Genomic DNA, 23,447 nt, shown 5'->3' on the forward strand with positions numbered 1-23,447 from the left:
TATCACATTCTATGGCCTCACCCACCCTGTTCCAACCCCCATATGGAAACTGGCCAATTCCAATATGCCCTCAGATGCAGTCCACCCCAGGGAAGCAACCCCATGTGCTGGCTCACATTTGTGGCTAAGGCAGGCTTAACTACAGGGCGGCTCCAAGGGTGGAGATTTCAGGCTGTGGGGCAGTCCCCAGAGAGCCATTTCTGGACTGCAAAGGCTCCACCAAGCCCTAGAGTAGGCTTCCTGCCCAGCTAGTCAGGTTGGCTCAGCCATGTGGACACTCCTGGGGCCACATGACTGGAGTCTTGTGACAGCACAGGGATCCAGGGGAGCTTTCCTCACAGCTTGTGGCCGTTTGGAAGGTTCCCTGGGGTGCAAAGAGACAAGTGTCCTCCATAGCCACAAGGCTCCTGTCTACCCATGCCCTGTGGCTGCCCTTTACTGGACAGGATGGTTGGGCTTCCTCTAAGGGCATGGCAGGTGGCAGGCTTGGGTCACTTCCCACCACTCTGGTCTAGGCAGCCCCTCCTCTGGGCCTGGGTAGGGAGATTAATTTGGGGACTGGATAAAAGAGGGCGAGGGACTAGCATCAAAATCCTTCAGAATCCCCAACCAGGGCAGTTTAGAAATCAAGGACAAACAGACTGCCAGAGGGAAGCTGGCTCTGGGGAAGATTTATTTGTTCTGCAGTGAGAGATGTCAGGACACAGGCAGAGCCCTCCCACAGCCTGCGTCTGTCCAGGGGGCAGGGCAGGGCAGCTCAGATGCCAGGCTGGATGAGTGGACAAGGCAATGGCAGCCAGTGAGGCCAGCCTGCAAGGTGAGCGAGCCATGAGCCAGCACCTCCTGCCACAGGGCACTCACACGATGCCATCAAAGCCCTGCAGGCCGCACTTCTTGCCAGCCACCTGGCAGCCAAACCTCAAGGCCTCCTGCATGCTCTTCCCTGGAGGGAGGGACAAGTAGCTGGGTCAGCCTGGTCTTCTGGGCCCAGCCCTGTGCCTCCTGCTGGCGTACTTACCCTGGCTCAGGCTGAAGATGACCGAGGCATTGAAGGTATCTCCGGCACCCAGAGTGTCCACCACCCGGGGTGGCGGGAAGGCATCCGAGTGGACCAGCCGTCCTTCAGGGCCCAGGGCATCAGCGCCCTCCTCAGCCCAGGCGCAGATAAGCACAGCCCTGCAAGTCCTCCACTCAGCTGGACCTTAGCCACCCCTGGCACCCAGCCTCATCTCCCCCCAGGGCAGGGGCCTGGAGTGCAGGCTCACTCACTCCGTGCACCTAAGGCCTCCTCCTGGCTGCCCTCAGCTTACCCTTTCCTCACACGACCGTACAAGCCCCTCAGGGCCTCCACCGCTGACCGGAACCCAAAGTGCTTGGCCACATCTTTGCTGACAAACACCTGAGGGCAGTGGAAGGGAGGCTGACTGAGTCCCAGTTCAGTCACTAGTGAGTGACTGCAAGCAGCCATAGAGCACCTCTCTTCCAACAGGGCCACCTAAATCCCCAACATAGCATCTCGATGTCCCACAGGAGCACGTGTTCATACTTGCTCAAGACATGCTGGAATACAGCCCCATCAATTGCGACACAAAAGCCCCGGCCTATTTGTTCTAAGCTCAATGAATTTCCTTGCAATTGAAAACCCAAATCGAGCCTTGAGCGCCCTCTTGGGGTGAGAGCTACCTCTTCCGAGTTAAATGTGGCTCGCCGGGTTTGGGTTTGGTTTTGGTTTGTTTTCCTCATGCAACTAGGCCCTTTAGGTCAATATCCCGTCTTTAACACAAAGGGACAGGGGTTCTAGAGCTTCCTCAACACCGCTTTAACACAACACCTCGACACAACAGCAGCACTTCCGAAACAGAGTCGCTAGTTTTGTTAAAGAGCACTTCCACCCAGCACTTCTACCAATCAAACAAAAACCGGGGGTGGGGCTCAGGCATCCATATCCTTTTAGGTGCTGCCAATGTTCAGGCTCAACCAGCTTTGGCTGTGACAGTTGGCTCATCACCCAGATTTCATGTACGTCCAGCCCTGCCCAAATTTACCTTGAGCAAGTCCCTTTGCCATCCTACCTCAACCCTAGTGGCTCCCACGGGGCCACCCACCCTGGATGTGAGGACACCTCACAGAGCAATCCCATCCCTCGTTCAGCAGAGGGGAAGCCTGAGGAGACCCAGGGAGGAGGTGCTTCCTGTCCAAGCTCGCTGGCTACTCTCATCCCTGTGCACCCGCTGGGGTGGAGAAATTCAACTCCTTGGTCACTGCTGAGTCCTGCACCAGAGCCCAAAGCTGGGGGTCTGCCTCTTTGCCTCCCTCCTGCCACACCACCGTACCACCACTCCAAAAGTCATCATTCTGGGTCTGGTAGGCGGGACAAAGGAATGCTGGGGCTCCTTTTAAGAATGAAATTAGCTGGATATGGCAAGGAAAAGCTACGTGGGATGCTCACCACATCTCCGTAGCCAAACAGCTGAAACAGCTCCTCTCTGGGCTTCTCCACCTCCACCGACACCTGGATCTTCTGCTCTGGAGGCTGCCTGGCATTGTGCTCTTCTATCCGCTGCAGCATCTTCACCTGCTCTGATGCGTTCCGGCCCTGAGGCAGGACAGGGCAGCTCAGGACCAACTGGGCAGTGCCCAGATGATTGGCTCATTCTTCACTCCCTGTTGGAACTCTGTGTGAAGGGGGAGAGGGGCCAGGGAAGGCTGGCCTGGGGCCCTCTCCCCTAAGTCTCAAAATTCTAGAGCTGTCAGGGAACCTTAGAGACCCTATTGACAAGCCCTCCCATTTCACAGATGAGGAAACTAAAGACTAAAGACCTATTTACTGCAGGCTCTTAAGGACCTACAATAAATTAATCAACAAGGCTAGGATTAGAACTCAAGACTTCTTGGGCTTTTTCCCACCCAGGCTCCAAAACTTTTCTTGGAATGAAGATTCTACTTCCCTTTATTTGGGAGCTGGGCCAGGCCCTCTCACTCCTGCCTCCCCAGAGATAATGGGTCAGGCTCCTGACAGAGGCCAAGTCTGGAGGAGATGGGGCCACATGTAACACAGAAAACACACAGACTGCTAGGCAAAGGACTTCTGATGCCTACATCTTGCTATGTGACCTTGAGTAAGCCACCCAATATTCCTGGGCCTTAGTTTCCTACCTGAAAACATAAAGAAGGATGGGAAGGGGATGCATGGGTTGTATTCATCTATTTCTAAGCTACTTTATGGTTCAAAGCAACCAAGGAGGAGCTAGAATAGGTAGAGGGGCTAGCAAGTTGAGTCCCTTGAAACACAGAAAGGGCAGGGCTTGCCTCAATGTGGATCCACTTGAACCGGGTCAGATCGACCTTATCAAAATCCATAGCAGACACATCTGGCAGGTTCCTAAGTCATGACAGAAAGGACAGAAGAAGGGGCATGGTGAGGGCAGCCAGGGCAAGATCTCTAATTGGCTACTGGGGCCCCTATGCCTGGTACTGCCTGCAGCACGGTGAGAAGCTGGATCTACAGCACGGATTTCTGAGGCTCACCTCCAGGATAGGCCCTGTCCCAGGCTAAACTCCTGATCACTCCTTGCCCCACTCAACTCCATCCAGACAGGGAACTGGAGGCAGTTTGCTTGAGTGCCGCTTCCTGTGTTTGTGATATTATCTGAGGGCAAATTCAACCACAGCATGTGTCAAGGGGCCAGTTCTGTGTCTACGCCTTGGAGACCACATGTCCCCAAATGCACAGAGCACCAAGGACTACAATTCCCAGAATCCCCTTGCCAGCAGTACACACCTCCCAGCATGCAGTGGCCTGGGAAACTACAAAGACTGTGGGTGCCCTAGCTCTGGTCCACTCACTCCTGGCACCCCAGTGGTTACAACTCTGCCCTCCTGAGTTTGGCCGCTTCATGTTGCAACCCTGAGGTCAAGGCTGGTGCTTGAGGATGAGTTTATGTTTGGCTGACTTAGGTGTGGAGACCCAAAAAGGGTCCACCTTGACCCTTATTGGCCGAGACCTACACCCAGCCGATATCCTCCCCTCTGTGTCCTGGAGCCAAATCTTTCGTCCATTTAACTAGCTGCGTGACCTGGGCCTTTCCAAGACTGCTTCCCCATAGGTCAGTGAGGCCGAACCCCCTCAGCTGGCTGCAGTTGGAGGTGATGTGTGCAGATATGCCTGGACTGAGGTCAGCAGGCAACAAGCATTCTTCCTCCAAACTCCCGTCCTTCCCTTCCTGTGAATAGTCACATTGTGTTCTTGATCAAAGTTGCTACAGATTGTTGCCTAATGGGTAGATGATTAGGATTGCCTGATGTGTCGCCACTAGCACATGTGCCCACCCGCTCATTTGTTGGGACACATGAAGCCCAGGGACCACTGGCCATAAAGTTTGTCCTAGGATGACTGCCCCCTCCTCCCCAGGTCCAGGAGCAGCAGGGCAGCTGGGCTCGGGCCATCTCAGCCCTAACATAGTACCTGGCATACACTAGGTTCTCAGGAAACTAAACTGAGATTCTCCAGGAGAGCATCTGTAAGAGCTGAGAAGGGTCTGGACCCACAAGGTCTCTACCTCATAGCTTGGGACACTAAAGGGAGGCTCCTCCTCAGGTTAGTATAATATATCAGATGGCCCCAATCTGCCAACCCAGTGTTCCCCTTCTCTCTCCTTCAGCAATGGCTGTGAGTGGCGTGCGGCATTTGGTCTGGGAGGTTCATCTTTTTTGAACACCCAAACCCCCAACTCCTTGGTGCCACACTGCAGGCTAGCAACTCTGGGGCTGACCCTGGAAATCCCAGTGGGCCCCCTTTAGGGCTTAAGATGCTTTGAATCACATCTCCCATCCCTCTGACCTCAGAACAATTCCCGCATAGCCACCCCCATGCTGCTGATTGACTAATTATGACAGAATTACATCATGAATTACATTTTGCCTGGGCCTGCCTGCCAGTCCTTGGTGTTGACCAAAGCCAGGCAGAGCAAAGCCCGTCTCTTCCCACCTCTCTTCTCCCGTAATTGAAAACAATTAAAAATCAACGAACAGGAACAATTTCTAGTATAAAGGGAGAGGTCACTCTGTGGGCAGTGCGGGCAGCTAGGATGCCCACGGTGACGAGTGAGGGGACTGATTGGTGGGTTGTGGCAGGGGGAGGCCAGGGGGCCTTACGTGTCATACAGCAAAATGGTGCGGGAGCCATTGGAGTTGTTGACGATGCAGGAAGAGCATGGGGTCTCCCCCCTGCTCTGCCAGGCCACCTGAGACACGTCCACGCCCCGCTGCCTGAAGTCAGCCACCAGGAAGCTTGGGGTTTTGCCCGAACCAAGGCAAGGCAAGGAGACAAAGATTAGAGCCTACAGGTGGCCTGGGCCTCCCACAGGGGTGGGGAGGCGTCTGAGCATCAGGGTCTCTGAAAGAAGGATCCTGTTTTGGAAGTTTAGTGATGGCAGTGGCGGCAGCTGGCAAGGTGCAGACAGGTGTACAAACCTATAGGCGTGGAGGATGGTACGGCTACCGGTGGCCTCGCTGATGATGACTGTGGAGATGGGAATGGAGCCCATGGTCTGAAAGACCGTGTAGCGTAGGTCCACGGAGTAGCGGCGGAGGTCATCCAGAACAAAACTGCCGGGGTGGAGTGACCCGGGGGAGCCGCAGAATGACAAGACTTTGGGGACTGGAGGGTACGTGGCAGGGCCCCTGGGAACCTGGCTGCAAGCAGGAGAAGCTAGGAGGGAACTGAAAATCACCGTGCTGACAGGCTGTACAAGGTGCAGGAGAGGCAGGGGTGCATAGCCTGGATTCAGTGAGAAAAATACTAATGGACATTCTTTTAGGTCCTGACTGAAGCAGACTCCCAACCCTGCCCCTAGCCTTGAGTCTGACTCAAGCTAGAAAGGATTTGCTCAAGTTCATAAAGCTGGACAGGGTAGACCTGGGGCGTAGCACATGTACCCTATTCGAACCAAGCAGGCAAGGGCACTGTGGCCCATGTCATGCAAAGCCCAGGCAGAATTAATAATTAATTACCAAGAGGACACATTGCCCCCCAGCTGCCCTCTGCATGCTCATCCCCATGGTGTTCTGCTCACTGAAGTCCCTTCTGTCCTAACACAGTTCCTCTCATCCTACTGCTGCCTCCATGATGCCTGCCAGGAAGTGCTGCTGCTTGGTGAGCCTGCTCACTGCCCTGTCCTCTTGCGATGAGGTAAACCCTGCTGGGCAGTGAGCTGGCTCCCGGTGCCTGATGCCCCTCAGCATGGGCCTGGTCCAGGGCTCCTACCCAGAATCCCCTCCGGTCAGAGTGCACCCAGGGTCACCCCTCAGGAAGCCTACATCAGCAGAGCAAGGTGGCCAGCCTCATCGTTCCCAGCCCTCTCTAGAAATACAGTTACACCCACTAGGCCAGCCACCATCCTGTTCTTTCTCACTATGGCTGGACCCTACTTTCAGCAACACCAAAGCTGGACCACAATACAGATTTGTATAAAGGCACCAGGCTGGGACATCATTCCTTGTCTTATACCTCAAGGATCCTATAAATAGTAGCTTTCCCAAACCATGGAAAATATGGTTTGGTTAGCTAAACCACTTTGTACACCCATACTGCCTGGCACATGATAGGTGCTCATTAAATGTCTGTTGAACACATGGGAGAATTCAGAATGGCCCACCTATGATTGCTACCTGAAGATGGGTGCACTACCCTAAGCAAGAGCCGTGGTCTTGTCTCTAGATGGGAGAAGGCAGCTGCTGAAAGGAGTTAACAAGTGATCAGCTGTTGGCTCTGCTGCCCCTCACAGGGCAGGCTCTAGCCCTCCAATGTGCTTCTTGCCAGTTCATCAAGGAAGGAGTCTGGCTACAGTCCAGTCAGGGGGCTGGACTCTGGGAGTGGTGCCCCTCAAACCAGAGTTCAAAGGGCTGGGCTTCATAGGCCAGCCCCTGGCAGCCTGCCCCACTGCCCGCAGCAGGCAAAGTGTGGGCCTCACTTCCTGACAATTGCTGCTGAGTCAGCTGGGCCAGGGGCCAAAGGGCTCTTGGGTCCCTGTAGCAGCCAACCTGGAGAAAGCTCATGGCCACTCACAGGCTGCAGCCCCACAGCCGATGAGCTGGGGGGCACGGGTCTGGGCCCAGCTTTAGCATGTCACCTGAGGGTGTCCTTAGGCAGGGCCCTCTTATTGCTTCAGTGAACAACAGGCACTCGCCCTGCCCCCTCAATTGACAAAGAAACTTCAGGCCTGGACCCCAGGACCATGGATGCCAGATACCTGAGGGAGGGCAGGTACGTCATGTTTCTAATTGCCTCTGTCGCAAGCACAGCCAGGATAAGAGACTTGCGAAGGGCAAAGTCACACCCACTGCCAAGTGTCTGTTGGAAGCAAGGAAGGAGCAGGCGGGGGGTGCTGAAGCAGGCTCCAGGGAGGGATGCAGGAAACAGCTGTGGAAGGAAAGCTTCCACAGGAGCAGCGCTAACACCTGAGCAGCAGATAAGCCACACCACAGAGGGGATGCTGGTGCTCCACTCCGCCCCCTCCCACCCATTTTTGGTTGCCACCAACCATTTCTTACAGCCTGCCCCCTCCAGGGCTGAGACTTCCTTCTGCTCCCCCACCGCCCCTGGCCCCGCGGGCAGGCCTCCCCTGCCACTCACTGGGCAACAGGCCCCGGGGCCAGCGAGCCCATGAAGGCGCAGGGGGCTCCGAGCAGGGAGAGAACCGTGCAGGAGTTGGATGCGTTGCCTCCACGCTGCCATCTCTGGGACAAGCACCTGCAAAACACAAGGAGGGTCTCTGCAGCCCCAGCAGGTTGGCCCCAGGATAAGCAGGACCGGCCACAGACTATAAAAGTCAGGAGACCGCCCCCCACCCCCAAAAAAAGCATCCAGGCCAGCCTTCTGATTTTCTAGATGGGCAACTAAGGCTCCATGGGAGGAAGAGACACAGCTGGGCACCAGGTCTGTTTTTGCAGCCCAGGCTAAATTCAAGTGCACAGTGATTCATTTCTATCTTCCACCTCTTCTTAGGTCCATCACAATCAGAGCACTCCACTAACTCTGGGTTATCTCCTCAGTTACAATGACCCACTTCCCCCCAGGCAGAGCTGCTGTGCCCTCAGCCTCCTCCTTGAGAGCTTGGTAACTCCACGCGCCTCTTCCCAAACATGTCCAGCCTACCACCTGCTTCTGTCTTGGGAGAGCCCACTTCCACAGTAAGTCAAGTTAAAAATGCATAAGACAAGAAGCAGACCTGGCCATTGTGATCATTTAAGAAGTGGGAGGGAGTTTTTACAATGTCAAAAGTTACGAAGATCACTGGGTGAAGAGCAATTTGTCTCCATCTGTTTTGCTTGTTTGCCTCCCCCTGCTTCAGCTTTACTGAAATATAATTGACATGTCCTGAAAATGAAAGGTGCATGATGTGATGAGTTGATATACGTATGTATTGTGAAACGATAACCACAGTAAGGTTAGTTAACACCTCCCACACATCACAGAGTTACCTTTTTTTTCTTTAGTTTTTCTTCATCTTTCCTAAAAATCTACCAAAAGTAAACTAATTCAGCATATACCTGAAAGGCTTCATTGTCATTGTCAACAACAAAAATGATGACTGACACATACATAGTCAAAGCACTTTAATGATTTCTCATTTGTGCTCTAATAATCTTGTAAGGTAAACAATGCAGGCTGTTATTTCTAGTCTTTCAATTCCAAAGAGAATAATAATAATTGTGGCCAATTATTATTATATTATAGATCTAATATATGTATAATATATATTATAATATTAATTATATACTATATGTGTATAATAATAATAATAATACAATATGAGGAGCAAGTATCAAAGGACCACTCAGAGAAATAAATGAAGCTGAATTTTTAGGCTAAGATATAGTTGTTCACAAAACTTAACCCTGGAGTTCCCTCCAGCCTTGGGAAAAAGGGTCCATGATCTAATTAAAAAGAAGGATGCTAATTTGTAAAGGGTCAAATATTTCTCAAGCTAGGAGCTTTAGAGAAATTTCCATGCATAGAAGAAAGGCAGGCCTAGTAGGATCTGACTTCCTTATGATCACACCAACAGTTCATGACACAGCTGACATCAGAACCCAGGGATCCTGACTCCAAAACCAGGGCAATGTATTTTGTATTTTTGGAAAAAAGTAGTTAGGCCGCAGCATGTATAGCCTTAAGAAAAGGATATACAATTTCACTCATGTGGAAACTCTTCAAACTCACACCAACACCCAACTTCCTGTGCAGAAGGGCTCTGCAGGGCATGAGGATGCCTCTGGAAGGCTCCTCTCGGCTTGGACTCTGGGAGGCAGGGCCATTCCTCAGGGGCCTGGTCAAGTTCTGGTGGCAGTTCCTGAGAGTCCCCAGCTGCCTGTGGGGCAGCCTGGGACAGGTGGGACTGAGATGCCGGGGAAGGACTGGGTCCCCACTGAGGCTTGGTTATCTGGGAGACACAACAGAGTCCAGAAGCTGGGCTGGGTTGGATAGGAGCACGACAGAGAGGCCCTAGGGCCAACAAACTGCCCTGCAGAGTCCCTCGGGTCTGGGGAGGGCAGACACGCCCTGAAGGGCCGGGGGCATGGAGAGCATGGGAAAGGTCTCTTTAAAGGACACCTCACTTAGTGCCACCTTCAGAGTGAGCCCATCATGGTGGGAGCTGGCAGGATCTCCTTCCTCTGGCCTTCCGACACAGGTAAGCTCAAAGGGAACGGGACTTCAGCTCTAGCTGGAAGCAGCACTCTCAGTCCTTTCCAGACGCTCCACAGTCCTGGAGGACCTGTGGCCCCAGAATTCACCCTGTTCCCCTGAAAGGAAGCCTAACTCGTCCCTGTGCATGAGTGTCCTGGGGCCAGCTTGATCTTTGTGAGTGGGCTACGTCTATATAGCAACGTGTCCTGTGCCCCTCCCCCACCGTCCCTGCACCCCAGCAAGGGGCTCTAACCTTTGGCAAACAAGGCAGCCCAAAGCTGAGGGTCAATTCCATGAGCTGGGCAGCAGCGCAGGACAGGGAGCACAAGAGATGACAGAGGGCTGGCACCCTAGACTTGGAGTTAGGGACCTCGAGTTGTCATTATTTATTGCCACTCATTAATTGTGTGGCCTTACAAAAACCATTTAATTGCTCCACATCTTTAGTTTCTTCATCTGTAAAGAGAGGTTTGGACTGATCCTTACACACCTCCCTGGGGCTGCTGTGAGGAAAGTATGTGACATGCATGTGACAGTGCTGGGCAGAGTGCCGGGTCTGTCCCCTCAGGTAGCCTCATGGCTCTTGTGCTGCAGTGTCTTGCCCGGGTTCAGTCTTGAACTAGCCTTTTATCCAGGTCTTGGCTGAGATAGCTGATGGACAAGGAGCAATTCTTCTAAGTATTCTAAGCACCAGACCACACCAAGAGAAAACCATGTATTTCGCTTCACAGAAATGCCTTCTTGGGATTATGGTATAATGGTGTGGTTCTTAAATATAACAACCAACAAACAACTCCTCAGCCTCCATCAGACAAGTGAGAAGGATGTTTTCCACTATGTTGATCACTGTCTTTTGAAAAAGGAATTTCTGGTAATGAAAGGCCCTTTGGAATTTAGCACCAGGGAAAAGTTCATTGTGGTACATGAAGTAGCGCTATCGATAACCCACAGCATCTCCAGATTTGCCTTCAGCAAGCCCTGAAGCTATAGTGAAGATCAAATATCACGGTTTGAAGTGTTTCTGAACAGTCTAACTGCATGTACTTCTACAAGGAAGAAAGAAACGGGTCCTTCACTTTACTAGCTGCGTGCCCTTGGGTAAATCATCTCTCAAAATCTCTACTTGCTTATGGGTAAAACAGGGATAATGATGCCTGTCACTGTCCCAGGTCTGAAACGGAAATTAGGCAACACAATGCTATCCAAAGCCTGAGTCTTACTGCTAAAGGCCGCAATTCTTTCCCCAGGTCCACAGCAGAGGGCATAGGCACCAGCGCCCGAAGCTAGAATTCTCACTGCCTCACTGCACCGCCCCTGGCTGCACGGCCCTGCCTTCTGGGCCGCTGGGCACAAATGCAGGGTTGCAGTGGCCCCTGGGGTCACGGAGCTGCCTGGGCGTCCCTACCTGCTGTCGGTGTCCTCCTCTGGGTACTTGTCCACCACATTGATGATGTCCAGCACCACTAGCCCCACGCACAAGATCTGCTTCTCTTCCATGAGGCTGCTCCCAGAGTTCTCTGCCCGCCCGGCTGTCGGGGCTCCTCGCGGGCTCTGCCTCTAATCCGGGAGGATTGTGTCCCCGTTCCTGAGGCTGCCCTGGCTCCTCCCCAGCGTCCCGAGCTCCTCCTCCAGTGAGCCTTCCGCAGCGCCGAGGGGAGCAATGGGGTGCAGGGAACGCAGCGGGGCCCTTGCTTCCCGCGCCCACTGACCCAAGCGGGCCTAGTAGCGCACACCTCGAGATCTTGGTCCTTGGCCTCCCCTTAGCATGTTGTGTGGCCCAACAGATGGCAACGCCTCCCACTTCGCTGCCTCAGTTTCCTCACGTAGACAAATTCGGAGCTAATGCAATTTTCTCTAAAGCACAGCTAAGCAAACTGAATGCAAAGGGAAAGTGCAGTAGAAATGCGCCCCTTGACCCGCCCTCTCCTGCACGGGCGGCTCCCACTCCAGACCGTATATCGGCGGAGTTGAGCTGGTTCTTGCTGCAGCACCCTGACCCCCGCAGTCCAAGCCTTTGCCCGCGCTGTCGCCGCCTCTCCGCCAGTCCCCCAGGCCCGCCCTGTCCGAGGCGGTGCAGCCCAGGCCGGCACGGTGCGAGGCGTGGTCACGTGACGGGAGACGGCGTCGCGCGGCGCAGCAGCCTCAGCAAACAGCGCCCCCTGGCGGACACGGGTGTAACCAAGAGCAGAGCCCCAGGACTCTGCGGCTGGTCCTCCTTGTGTGACCCGCGCGTCCAGGCGCGAACAGGCAGAGCCACTCCAGTAGGAGGGAGTGAACCGGGTCCGTAACCCTGGGCTCTCACCTCCCCATCCCCTGTGTACGCCTCTACTCCTGAACACATATTGGATCAGATGGTTTGTTTTGTTTTTTTTTTTTTTTAGAAAAACCAAGTGTCTTTATTCCTGAATAGTTTAGTATGGCGATGGGGGCTTGGGCCTCCTCAGGAGAGCCCTGGAGCCCAGGAAATCGGCCTAGAGGCCAGTTGGGGTAGCAAAGGGTACGAGGATCGGTTCCTCCACAGTATGGGTCCTGCAGGGGACGGCGATCGGGCCAAAAGTCTGGAGGAGGTGACTCCAGAGTCCCTGACCTGGAGCGCTCCGGCCGTGAGGAGGAGAGTGTTCCGGGCGCCTGTGCTTCGGTAGGTTCCGAGATGGCTGTCCCGGGGCTGGGGAGCCAAGACGGCGCCCGGTACCAGGCGGCTTCCCCCAGAAGCCCACCGCCTCCACTTACTCTTTGGCCAGCTTAGACACTTCGGACCGGTCATCGCAGCCTCTGTCTACACCTGTTCTAGCTCCAAGTCCCCATAGAGCAGGGCTCCACTGAAGATGGTGAGCGGCTCCTCCGAGTGCGCCAGCTGCCCCATGACCAGGTCAATGCAGACTGTGTCCCCGGCCTGCAGCGGCAGGATGAGACTGAAGATGCCCAGGGCACCCGGGCTGGGCTGGCTCTCGGCTATGGGCTTATTCTCCAGGCCCTCGGGCTCATAGCCACCTGAGTCTATGCGGGCCACGCCCAGATTGGAGCGAGACAGCACGGCCTCCACTTTCTCGTGGCGGTGCCCAGTTAGCACTGCGCTGAGCAAGTAGCGCCCGGCCAGTGGCGCTGTGAACACACCTAGGGACAAGGATGACAGTCAGGCGGGGAGACAGGTGGCAGGTGCCAAGAAGGTGTCAGGGAGCCACCTGGAACTCCTGGACTAGGGAGGGACCCACTGGGTCTTTTCACCTCTCTTCCACCAGAAGGTAAAGAATCCCTCCACCAGGGCAGGGAATTTGGTGTTTTATTACTGCATCCCCAGCACTCAAGACAGTGCCCCGGCAAGAGCTGTTGAAGGAATGGCTCTTCCCCTCCCCACTCCACCATCCAGTCCAAGCTATGGTGAAAATGAATAAATGAAGGGAAGAATGGGGCTCTCCCCAAACCAGAGCATGAAAGGATTCACCTTGTCTGAAGCAGCAAGAATGAGCACATATTACTGCACAGCCTGGCAGGTTTCCCCCTGCGCCCAGCCAGCCCGCTCCCAGGCTTACCAGTTTCTGGATCATAGTAGCCCCCATCGTTGAGCAGGACTCTGTCGAAGGGCACTGTACCTGGTTCAGACCTGGGCAAACTCAAGGCAGCTGAGAAGGCCACCCGGGGTACAGAGGCTGCTGGTGCCCCCTCCACTCCTGAGTGGGGTAGGGTGGGTGTCAGAGGTGATTCTCGGAGCAGAGCTGTCTAGCCCTCTTCCCCTCCCAGGTCTCTACGCCCAGGGCTGCATAAGGCCTTACGTCCTCCAAGCCTAGTTCAGTTACCATCCCTCTAGCATCAATGAGAGGAACTTACCCTGCTCACCCTGGGGACCTGTGGAGGAGGAAAGGGAGCAGTGAGAAGTAGGCCAGCTCTCACTAAGTCACTTGGCAAACAGCTGCTGGGCCTCTCCTGCTGGGTAGGTGCTGTGCAGACTCCAAATCAGGAATAGGGGTATTAAGAAAAGGGAACTAGATAGGGCCCATTCTGTTCAACTGCTGGGCCATAAGTCCTAGCCGCCAGCCTTTCACACCCTGCATAGCCCTTGTAGGCTCAGCCTTAGTCTTCAATACATATTGAAGTGAGGCCCGCATATTCATTTAGCCAACATAGTGACTATCCCAGCTCCTATTCATCTTCCTAGTCACTATCAGCCATGCAGGACCCCTAATTCCTCACCCTTTTCCCCTCTTCTCTGTCAAGTTCAGAGTAGAATGTCAAGTCTGGAGCTGCCAGAAGGGATGGTAAACCTAGCTGCAGCAAGAATCTCATCTCACATACCTGGTGGCCCAATGGGCCCCGTTGGTCCATCCTTGCCTGGCAGTCCTGGAGGTCCAGCAGGACCTGGGGGTCCCTGCACCCCAGGAGGCCCTGGGGGCCCAGCCTCGCCTGCAGGCCCTACAGTGATAAAACTAAGTTGAAGGAGAGCCATAAAAGGAGCTTCCAAAGGACAAGGAAAGCAGTGGCTCCGTGGAAAGGTTGCTGGGGCCACTTGCTATCCACACTGGATACCTGGCTGGCAGGCAGCACCCCACCTCCCCCCATCTGAGGGGCCAAGGGAAGGCAGGAAGCTGGGACCTTGGGTCATCTCTTATGGACAAGTCTACCCCTGGGACACTGGTGGGTCTGCAATTCATGCTGGGCAGAGCAAAGGGAAAGCCACTGAGGTTAAACTATGCTGTTGTGGGAAGGGCTTGAAAGGGATCCCCCCACCCCTCAGCCCCACGGCTCCTGTTGCCCCCTCACCAGTGTGTTCCCTCAGACTGAGCTGGCGAAGCTGATCTTCCAGGAGCAGCAGGGAGCTGTTAAGGGCACCAAGCCGCCTGCCCAGGCCTGCCTGCCCTCCCAGCAGCTTCTCCAGCAGGGCTGCCTGTGTCTGACTGGTGCTGTTGGTTTCCCGTAGCCCAGCCCAGAGCCCAGCCACATGTCTGGAAAGGCCGTCTCGCAGGCCCTGCAGTCCCCCAGCCACCGTGTCCAATCGCTCACAGACTCCCTCAAGGCGGCCCAGTCGCCCCTCCAGGCTGGGGCACTGGCCAGCCTGTGCCTGTCCCTCTTCCAGGCCTCGGAAGCGCTCCTCACTCTCTGTCGCATGCTCTGTGGCCTCCTGCTGCAGCCTGTTAATCTCAGAGATGATGCGGTCTTTGGTGGCTCCCAGGTCAGCCAGATCAGCGCCCTGGCCCTCCACGGTGGTCTGGAGCTCATGCAGTGAGTCATTGAGGGAGCTGAAGGTGAGAATAACCTCAGAAAGCTCTCCTTGCAGGGCCTGCAGTGCTGAACCTGAGCTTCCTCCAAACACACTGAAACCATCGAGAGGCCCACGGCTTGGTCCCCCAGCACCTGGGCCAGCCCCAGGGCCCCGCGGGGGTAACAGTGGGCAGGAACAGCGTTCCACACCATCCCGAAGGCGGCCCAGTTCCTCTTGGACACCACCACAGGTCCCACAGCCCTCATCTCCACGGGCCCGCAGCAGGTCCTCCAGCTGGCCCAGCCGAGTGGCTGTGAGATTGAGCTGCACCGTGAACTCTGCAGCTGTCTCATCCTGTGCGTCGACAAGACCCTGGAGCTGGCCCACGACCCCTCGCAGTCCTTCCAGTGCAGCCTGCTGTGCCTCCCCAGCTGCTTCCACCTTGTGCAATCCTGAGCCCACCAGACGCAGCTGCCCCTCGCTGTCCAGCACCCTGCGCTCCAAGGCACTGAGGATCTCACTGACCTGGGAGTCCTGCTCCCCTGGGGCCCCAGAACAGAGCTGCCCACATGCTTGCACAGCCCCTGCCACCTGCTCTTCCAGCAGATCCAGCCGCCCACTCAGCTCCCCACTCACATTGGCCAATAGTCCCTCCAGCTTCTCTAGCTGGCCATGGGCAGCAGGCAGCCAGCGGCCCAGCCCCCCAGGACGCCTCGGCCAGCCCTCCTCCTGCTCCTCCGAGGGACCCAGGGTGGAGTTGAATCGGTCCTCCAGGCGAGAGAGCCGGGAAGCTAAGCTGGTATAGCCTGGGGGATGGCCCCCCTGCCCAGCTGCTCCTCCGAGCTCAGTGGCTCGCCTCCCACTCAGCACTGTCACTGAGCCGGCCACTACATCCAGCCTCCGCTCCAGCTCTGCCAGCCGCCGGCCCAGCTCTGGAGGGCAGCATTCCTGCGGGGGCCTGCGACCCAAGGCCTGCCCGGCGAGCTGCCTCTGCCGCTCTTCCACAGAGGCCAGCAGCTTCTCCAGTGCTCGAAGCCGCTCTCTGTCGTCCTGCTGCTGCCGGCGGAAGCCGTCCAGCCCTGCCAGGCACACAGAGCAGGACTCCTGCAGCCGCTGCTCCAGCTCCCGCAGTGGCTCCTCACTGTGGCCAGGAGGAAGCGGGGCTGGGTCCAGTGCCCCGCCGCCACCACCACCACCACCACCACCACTGTGATGGTTGTTAAGATGGCCCAGCTCCTGGTCGTGGGTGGAGACACGGTTATCCAGGAGCTGCAGCTGCTGCTGGATTTCATTTAGGGTTTCGTGCACGCCAGGGCGGGCAGCTGCATCTGCTAGCTGCTGCCTCCCATTAAAGGCTGTCTCTACAGCCTTCTGGACATCTTCTGCCAGGCGCCCACTCAGTCCCTGCAGGATACCCCGAAGGCCTTGCAGCTCCTTTGTCAGGCTCTGCACCTGCTCCTCTAGCTGCTGCACCTTCTCTGACTCCCCAGGACCTGGAGAGACGGGAAGGCATAAGGCAGAGGGCTGGACCTCAGAGCTCGGTCCACCTCCAAGGGCCTGCTCTCCCCAGCTCCAGCAAGAGATGAGGTCCTAGAAGATTTTGGCCACTCCTTAGCTGGGTGACTTGAGCAAAAAGAAGGAAACTCCATTCACTGAATGCCTCTTGGCCAAATATTTCCTCTTACAACTCCATTGGGCAGATACCATTAGCTCTTCCCATTTTGTAGATTAGGAAACAAAGTCCAGAGAGATTAAGTAACTGGCCCTGGATTACAAGTTTAATAAGTGGCAGGGCCAAGTTTCAAATGCAAATCATCTGTTTGACCACCAACCCCACACCCTTTCTACTGTTCAGAGTGCCTCTTTACTTTACGGAAACTGTCTCCTCATCTGTGAAATGGGAAAAACATTATGTCGCTCCCTCAGGACAAGTGAAATGGGAGTGCGGAGGAGGCACTATGGACCCCACAACAGTGGTTGTTCCAGGTGGCACCTCTCCACAACACCACAGGGTCAAACGTGGTTCTGGACAACTGTGGGGGTCTCCCGGGCAGGCAAACAGCACATCTGCAGTGCCTGGCACACGTGTGCGCGTGCACACACACACACACACATCCGCAGTGACTGGCACGCGCGCGCGCGCACACACACACACACACACACTCACACACTCACACTCACACTCATGCACATTCACGGGAAGGCAATGGGGACTGCTGCATTCTGGGACCTGCAATCTCCAGAGGCCACCGAGGGACCTGGGACCTGTAGTCGGTTGCAGTGCATGCTAGGACTTGTAGTCCCAACTGTTTTTCCCCTTGGACTAAGCTTCTCAAAGGGCTGCCCTCTTCCTCCTACAGCTGTTCCCAACTAGGAAGTATCTTGGCCACATGTGGGTGGGCGTGTGTGAGCACTTCTCTTTCTCGGCTTGCCTCTTCCCTTGGACTCATCTCTGTCACACGCACACACACGCTCAAGGCAGGGTATTGCAGGGTTCTCATTAACAGCTTTCTGCCCATTTCTTCTGGCTTGGAGCACGGGGGTTTCCCTCAGCAACCTAGCCCCACATTCTCCCGCACTGTCTCCCCCTTCCTTCCCAGAAGCTCCCATACTCACCTTCCCCACCTAGTCCACTCAGGTGGCTGCCTGCACTGGAGCCAGAGAGGTTGGGGCGGGCAGGCTGGGGCCGGGGGCGTGGTGTGGGGGGGGCAGGAGCAGGCCCTGTGGCAGGACCCTCAGCACAGTCATCGCCTCCGTAGCCCTGACAGCACCTCCACTCCATATCCGTCACTGTCTTGTAGGCTGTGCGGTAGCGAGGACGGAGGAAGCTGCGGTACCTGGGAGAGGCAGAGGGAAGCCTCTTTACTTCTCCTGGCATTGTGGGGGACTCTGGCTCCTGCCCTCAGAGCAGGACAGCTGCTAATGGGCAAGGCCTGTCCTTCAGGCTAGGTCTCCCTTACTGTCCAGCATGTGGCTTTGCTCAGTTGACAGCTGTCAGCTTACTGCCCAAGGGCCAAATCCCCGTCCTTCCTCCCCTTGTCCTGTGCTGGAACCTTGGACCCCTCTTCTTGAGCATGGCCCAGCCCAGAGAAGGCTGGCAGGGAGGTCTATACAAGTTTGCCCTCAGGATCCCACCAGCTAAACTGTTGCCTCAGCATCTCCTCAAAATGGCTCTGGCCAAAGCCCCTGGTCCTGCCGCTTGCTAACAGCTGTGTACAAAATCCGTGAGTTGGCCATCCACCTTCTGCCCTAGCCCAGCACCCCCAAATACCCATCCACCAGCACTGGGGCTCACATGATGCTGCGGGGACACTGGGGCTGGCCCCAGCCACAGGGCTGGTAGTCGGGCTTGACGAAGGTCTCCACTCCATCCTCAAGGACACAGCTCACTGTCCGGGTCACCACGTAGGCACACCAGTTCCTGCAGGCACAACCCTGCCTGGGCCCAAGGGCCAGAGACACATGCCCTAGAGGAGGGCCCAGGGGCTACCAGAGGGGCTGAGGGAGGGTCAAAAGATGAAGGGCCTCTGGGGACCGGTGGGAGTCAGGCTTTGGCAGGCGCAGCTCCCCCTACGCCTTCCTGTGCTGGATGAGTCCATAAAGACTTTTCAAGATGGAGAGAGGAGGTGTAGAATGGAAAACCACAACTAGGAGAAGTTGATTCTCATGGCTGGGGGGTCCTGGGAGCCTCTGCATTCACACATTCATTCATGTCCCTTTCTGTCTCAATCCCCAGCTTGGCGTGGCCTGTGTAAGAGGGCTGGCCCAGTCCCTCTGGCAATCCCTGGGATGCTGGCTTCCACCCACCCCTCGGGGGAGCTGATAGGGCAGGCAGGGGTCCAGCTCAGGGTTAAGTAGAGAATAAGCCATTGATGAGCCCTGGCCCCTGGGGGCTTGCAGTTCTACACTCTTGGCCCCATTTATGCTGGCCTCTGATCTGTGTCCGGCTAGAGAACCGAAAGGAGCCGGCAGGAGTGGGGGATTCCTGGATGGGGTGGAGGAATCCCTACACAGGGATATTCGAGGATCCCAGGCTGCTACGCAGCTGGCAGCTAGCAGGAAGGCCTTGTCCACACCCGTTGGAGTAGTTTCCCTGGGCACCTAACTGCAGATCTCATGGGAAGGATGTGGGACCTAACTCTCCTGCAGTTAGACGGCAACTTATCTATTCAGGGGACCCTGGAAATGCCCTGCAGGAGGGTGGGCACGAGAAGCCACCTGATGGATGGGCTTCGTCTCTCCATCTTCCCTGTACTAGATTCAGCCCAGGAGTGGGTAGCCCAGACCTCCTCTTCCCCACCCTCCCACCCACCTCCAGCCTTGGGCTGGGACCCAGACTCTTACCTATGGCGGCTGGCGGGCCGGGAGGCACTCTGGGCCTGGGGTCCACCAGGGTTGAGGGCCCCGCCACCCCCTGTGTAGAGGCTGTAACCGCGAGGAGGGTAGCTAGCTGCTTCCACAGCCGCGGTCAGCAGGCAGAAGAGGTAGCAGCTCCAGAGGGTGCTGGGGGCCATGGTGGGGCGCTCTGCGGTGGCCCTCAGAGGCACATCCTGGCCTGGGCACTGGCGGGGATGCCGCTACTCCAGGGACCGCGCCCGTCAGGTCCCCGGCTTCCTGCCGGCAGCCCCCAGCCGCACGCCTCCTCCTTGGCCACAGGGCCTGATCCTTCTCCCCCTCCTCTTTCCTCCTCAGGGTCCCGACCGTCCCTCCCTCGTTCCTTCCGCTCTCCTCTTCTCCCCTTCTGAGGGGAGTTTGTTGTCTGTGCCCCCTGGCCTCCTCCTGTGCCTGGTCCCTGCCCAGATGCTGCCTCCTGGGCCTCCAAACCCTCACCCCAGCTGGCCCTCCTCTCAGCTCTGTTTTCCCCAGTGATCAGATCCTGGGGGTGACAGGGCTTTGCCCCTGTGGCTGTTCAGAGGCGCAGAAGTTGCTGTGGGGCGGGCCCTGGCCTCCCGCCTCCCTCTCTTGCTCACTGCCCTCCCTCCCCGCCTGTCTGGCTGGCGGTCCAGCCTCCCCCTTCCTCCCCCCACCTCTCCAACCATCGTGCGCCACATCTGCTTCTTGTTAACTCCGGGAAAAAGAGAAAAAAAAAAGTAAAAACAGAAATGTGGAGTTGCCGCCGGGCTTGGGGCCAACCTCTCAGAACGGGCCACACGGAGCAGAGCCGGGGCCGGAGCTGGGGGGAGGCCTGGGAGCTGGAGCCACAGTGCTCCTGGGGCTGGGGCAGGCCTCCCCAGGGAGAGAGGCCCCGAGAGGAGCCCAGGGCTGGAGGAGGGCAGGGCCATAAAAGGGAGAACGGACTCACTCACTGGCTGGTGCGGCTGCCCCTTTTATAGATGTGAAAACTGAGGCGCAGAACTGGATGTGACCTGTCTGAGGTAACACAGCAAGTCGAGAGCAGGACTGAGATGAGAATCTAAATATTAGGTCAGCGACTTGAGAGGAAGGAGGAGAGGAGAGAGGGCTACTGGGCCGGGGGGTGGGTGGGAGGAAAAGGACTCCACTGAGGCAGGCAGGTAATTCAGAGAAGCCAGAGGAGGGAGAAAGGAAAACCTGGAAAAGGCATGAACAGGCTTCTGTCGAGCATGGAGAAGAAAGACGTGGGCAGGAGGAGAAAGTCTCATTCTCAAAAGGCCAACTGGATTTGGGCCCTGGCTTGTCTTGGTGAAGGTCAGGCTATACATCAGGAAAGGAAGGTAGATCAAATTTATCTATATAGCCCAAAGGAAGTCACTCCCCAGCCTGGAGACAAGTCTGAGAGCCTCTGTAGCAGGCCAGGAACTCAGTCATACTCAGCCATCAGCCTGACCAGAAAGCTCCTTGGAGATGTCTGACTCTGTTGTTCTGGACCAGGTGTCCCTGTGTGGTGGGATGCTTGGGAGAGCGAAGCAGAAGAATGAGGCAGAAGGGAGAGGAGGGTGCTGCGCCCTCACTGTGGAGGTCCCCAGGTAGTAGAGGCATGCGTAAGGCTCAGGAGGGGCGTGGGCCTGCTGGGGGATGGGCTGCACCGAACCAGACACTGCCACAGGCAGGATGGACAGGGTGCCAAGGGCCAGGCAAGGAGGTACTGTGCTCCAGGTAAGAGGAGGGGAAAGTGAGCTGGCTGCTCGGGCGAGTCAGAGAAGAGCTACTGGAACAGAGACCCTGAGCAGTGTCAGGGGAAGAACGTAAAGAACAGAGACGAGGGGCGAGGAGAGATTTCAGACTCAGGAAAGTGGTCTGCCTCAGTTTCCTCATCTGTACCATGGGAGTAATAGTTGTGCCCTCCTTCCTAGGTTTGTGAGGATTAGTTTATTATGTGTAAAGCATTTAAAATAGTACTTGGTGTGTGGCAAATGCTCAATAAATGTTAGTTCTTATTTGTGTCAGCAGGAAGTGAAGTGGACAGAAAGAGAAGGTGATTGTGGGAAAATCAGGAAGAGGCTCAGATGAGTGGTTAAGAGCATGGGTTACAAGTGCTTGAGTAAGGGGTCAACACACGCAGAAAGAACACACTGTGGGCAAGAGGCCTAGGCAAGGGGTCAAGGCACAAGGACACTGGCTCCAGCTCCTTCTCGGAGCAGTGCTCCCACTGAGCAAATCCCATGGCTCCACTGGGAGTCTGTTGTCTGTTAGTCATGTAAGGTCCCTTCCAAATTCTACCCTGCAAAGTGATGCAGACTTGGAAGAAAAGGCTGTGACTGCTTGGTGACTGCCTGGGCAATGAGGGACCAGATGAGGGGCAACACCAGAGAAGATTCCAGGGTTAAGCCAGGATGGGGAAGTTGAGAAGAGGAGCAGATTTAGAGGAAAGAAAGATGATCTAGTTTGGACATAGTGAGTTTAAGATGAGAGTAACACATCTCAGGGGAAATAAATGTCTAGGAGATGATTGGAAATGTAGTCTTAATTCTGAGAACCATTTGCAGGGCAATGGTTGGAAGCCATGAGAATGGATGCCACCAGACCTTCAATGTAACTCTGAGTGATCTGCCTCAGAGGTCCTATGACCCAGAATGTGATTCTGATGGCTGGGAGGAATGTTGGTGAAAAAACAAATGAATGCTGGAACCAACAGAAATGGAAATTTGTAGGTGCCCCTTAGAGGGATTAGCACACAAGGAGGTGTTGGGGATTAGCACACAGGGAGACTTGGAGGGAATGATCCTAGGAGAGCGTGATTTCAAAGTTGCTGTCATTGGAAGATTGCAGCTTTATCCCTGGTCTCTGATCAGCTCTAGGCCCTGGCCCTGGTCTTGGCAGGAAGCCAACCCACTTTCCTTCCAGGTTGCCCTGGCTGCTGCTGTGGGTTTTCTTTTTCTGCTCTTCTCTGGGGCATCTGGCAACCTGAAAAGTCATCCCAGCCATTTTGTCACTGCCCAGTTGTAACCATTCCTTTGCCTGCCCCCTTAAATTTAAAAGTCTGTTGTATTTTAAGTGTGTCAAGTAAAAAATATTGGCTTTGAAATATAATTGCAGTAGGTTGCATATCATTTAGTCCTGTAATTAGGAGCTATGACCTAGGGGTTGACATGAATATTTGTGAGATCCCAAAGAAGTCAGTGGCCCTGGGTTCCTTGGGGAAGACAATTCCTGGATTCACCAGGGAGGCCTGAGGTGTTGGGCGAGCAGGCTGCAGTGGAGACTAAGGTTAGAGAGAATGTGGTGGTGGTGGTGGTGGTGGTATTAGCAATAGCCAGAGTTAAAAGCAATTGGCAAGAGAATTCCTGAGACCAAAAAAGTCTGAGTCCCTGGCGGCACAAGGACAAGATCTATTTTATAACTTCTTTAAGATAGGAGATTTCCAAGGGTCTAGGGCCAATGGGAAATTTTGGCTCTACTAGGCCAACTCATTCAGTCAATCATCACCAACAGAGCAATGAGCTTATGCTCCCAGAGCCAGGGGGCACCAACAGCAAGGAGCCTTTTATGTCTAATGCCTTATGTCAGAGGGCTGAATATTGGGAGGGGGGAAAAGGGGACTAATATGAATTTAGCCTTTAGATAATGAAAACCCAGATAGGAATTCAAGCTCGTGGGGACTCCTGAGCAAATGTCTACTCCTGCTCCAATGCATACATTTTTCTTTTCCTTCCACAGGTACAATGCTTTAGGAGCCAACCTTGCTGGACTCAGGGCCCAGTCCCCCTTTCCCAGGTCTTGTTTCACTACTGAGCCTAATCCTGACCACGTCTTCTCCTTGAAAATGTCATACTAATCAGAGATTACGCTCCACACGTGCTCCCCAATCTGCTTTCTCCCCCACTTCCCGGAGGATGAGGCTTCTTCTCACTTCCTATATACTTCTCCACCCAAGCTTTTTTCAATTTTTTAAAAGTTTTTAGATGAGTCTAGTTTAGTCCTAGAGACCATTTCCAATTTCAGTTGCTCCAGGCACTAAGCCAAATGACCCACTCGAAGCTGATAAAGACTCCTGACCTGGGCACAGGAAGTTCTGGGAAGTGAAGGACATTTCTGGATGGTTCTAAAACAAATCCTTTTCCTCTTGATCCTGACCGTAGGATGACCTATTGAGTCCACAGTCTGACATGGAATCCTGAATGAAGGAAAGAGGATCAGAAGACACTG

At 55.3% G+C, this 23,447-nt stretch overlaps 2 protein-coding genes across 14 annotated transcripts; both read right to left on the reverse strand.

The window, feature by feature from the left end:
* Positions 1-651: 651 nt before the first annotated feature.
* Positions 652-11,789, reverse strand: KHK (ketohexokinase). Of its 10 annotated transcripts, none has more exons than XM_036903445.2 (10): positions 11,641-11,789; positions 11,094-11,245; positions 7,634-7,750; positions 5,473-5,779; positions 5,155-5,289; positions 3,310-3,382; positions 2,450-2,596; positions 1,311-1,399; positions 1,019-1,176; positions 652-943 (listed from the first exon to the last, which is right to left on the reverse strand). In XM_036903445.2, the coding sequence occupies exons 2-10, from the start codon at positions 11,131-11,133 to the stop codon at positions 858-860; spliced, it is 1,152 nt and encodes a 383-aa protein (XP_036759340.1). In that variant the 5' UTR covers positions 11,134-11,245; positions 11,641-11,789; the 3' UTR covers positions 652-857. The 10 variants fall into 10 exon arrangements, with proteins under 10 accessions (XP_036759340.1, XP_057353328.1, XP_036759339.1 ...); XM_057497345.1 differs by having other exon boundaries at positions 5,473-5,721; positions 11,641-11,788; XM_036903444.2 differs by having other exon boundaries at positions 11,094-11,762.
* Positions 11,790-12,047: 258 nt separating this feature from the next.
* On the reverse strand, positions 12,048-19,862 carry EMILIN1 (elastin microfibril interfacer 1). 4 transcript variants are annotated; one of them, XM_036903429.2, is made up of 8 exons: positions 19,227-19,860; positions 18,178-18,321; positions 17,499-17,719; positions 14,444-16,375; positions 13,979-14,095; positions 13,514-13,531; positions 13,219-13,356; positions 12,048-12,802 (listed from the first exon to the last, which is right to left on the reverse strand). In XM_036903429.2, the coding sequence occupies exons 1-8, from the start codon at positions 19,394-19,396 to the stop codon at positions 12,465-12,467; spliced, it is 3,078 nt and encodes a 1,025-aa protein (XP_036759324.2). In that variant the 5' UTR covers positions 19,397-19,860; the 3' UTR covers positions 12,048-12,464. The 4 variants fall into 4 exon arrangements, with proteins under 4 accessions (XP_036759324.2, XP_036759325.2, XP_036759328.2 ...); XM_036903430.2 differs by having other exon boundaries at positions 18,178-18,303; positions 19,227-19,858; XM_036903433.2 differs by having other exon boundaries at positions 18,178-18,349; positions 19,227-19,364.
* Between the last annotated feature and the right edge of the window lie 3,585 nt (positions 19,863-23,447).

This window comes from Manis pentadactyla, chromosome 2 (genome assembly GCF_030020395.1).
Source record: "Manis pentadactyla isolate mManPen7 chromosome 2, mManPen7.hap1, whole genome shotgun sequence".
Classification (NCBI taxonomy): Eukaryota; Metazoa; Chordata; class Mammalia; order Pholidota; family Manidae; genus Manis; species Manis pentadactyla.

Coding starts and splice junctions, on each gene's coding strand:
- KHK (XM_036903445.2), bottom strand. CDS start 11,133: ATGTGGTGGACAAGTACCCAGAGGAGGACACCGACAGCAG. Junction 3,383..5,154: donor ACCATTTTGCTGTATGACAC/GTAAGGCCCCCT, acceptor GTCATGACTTAG/GAACCTGCCAGATGTGTCTG. Junction 2,597..3,309: donor TCAAGTGGATCCACATTGAG/GCAAGCCCTGCC, acceptor GTCCTGCCTCAG/GGCCGGAACGCATCAGAGCA.
- EMILIN1 (XM_036903429.2), bottom strand. CDS start 19,396: ATGGCCCCCAGCACCCTCTGGAGCTGCTACCTCTTCTGCCTGCTGACC. Junction 18,322..19,226: donor CGGCCCGCCAGCCGCCATAG/GTAAGAGTCTGG, acceptor CCTTGGGCCCAG/GCAGGGTTGTGCCTGCAGGA. Junction 17,720..18,177: donor CAGTGTCCCCGCAGCATCAT/GTGAGCCCCAGT, acceptor TGCCTCTCCCAG/GTACCGCAGCTTCCTCCGTC.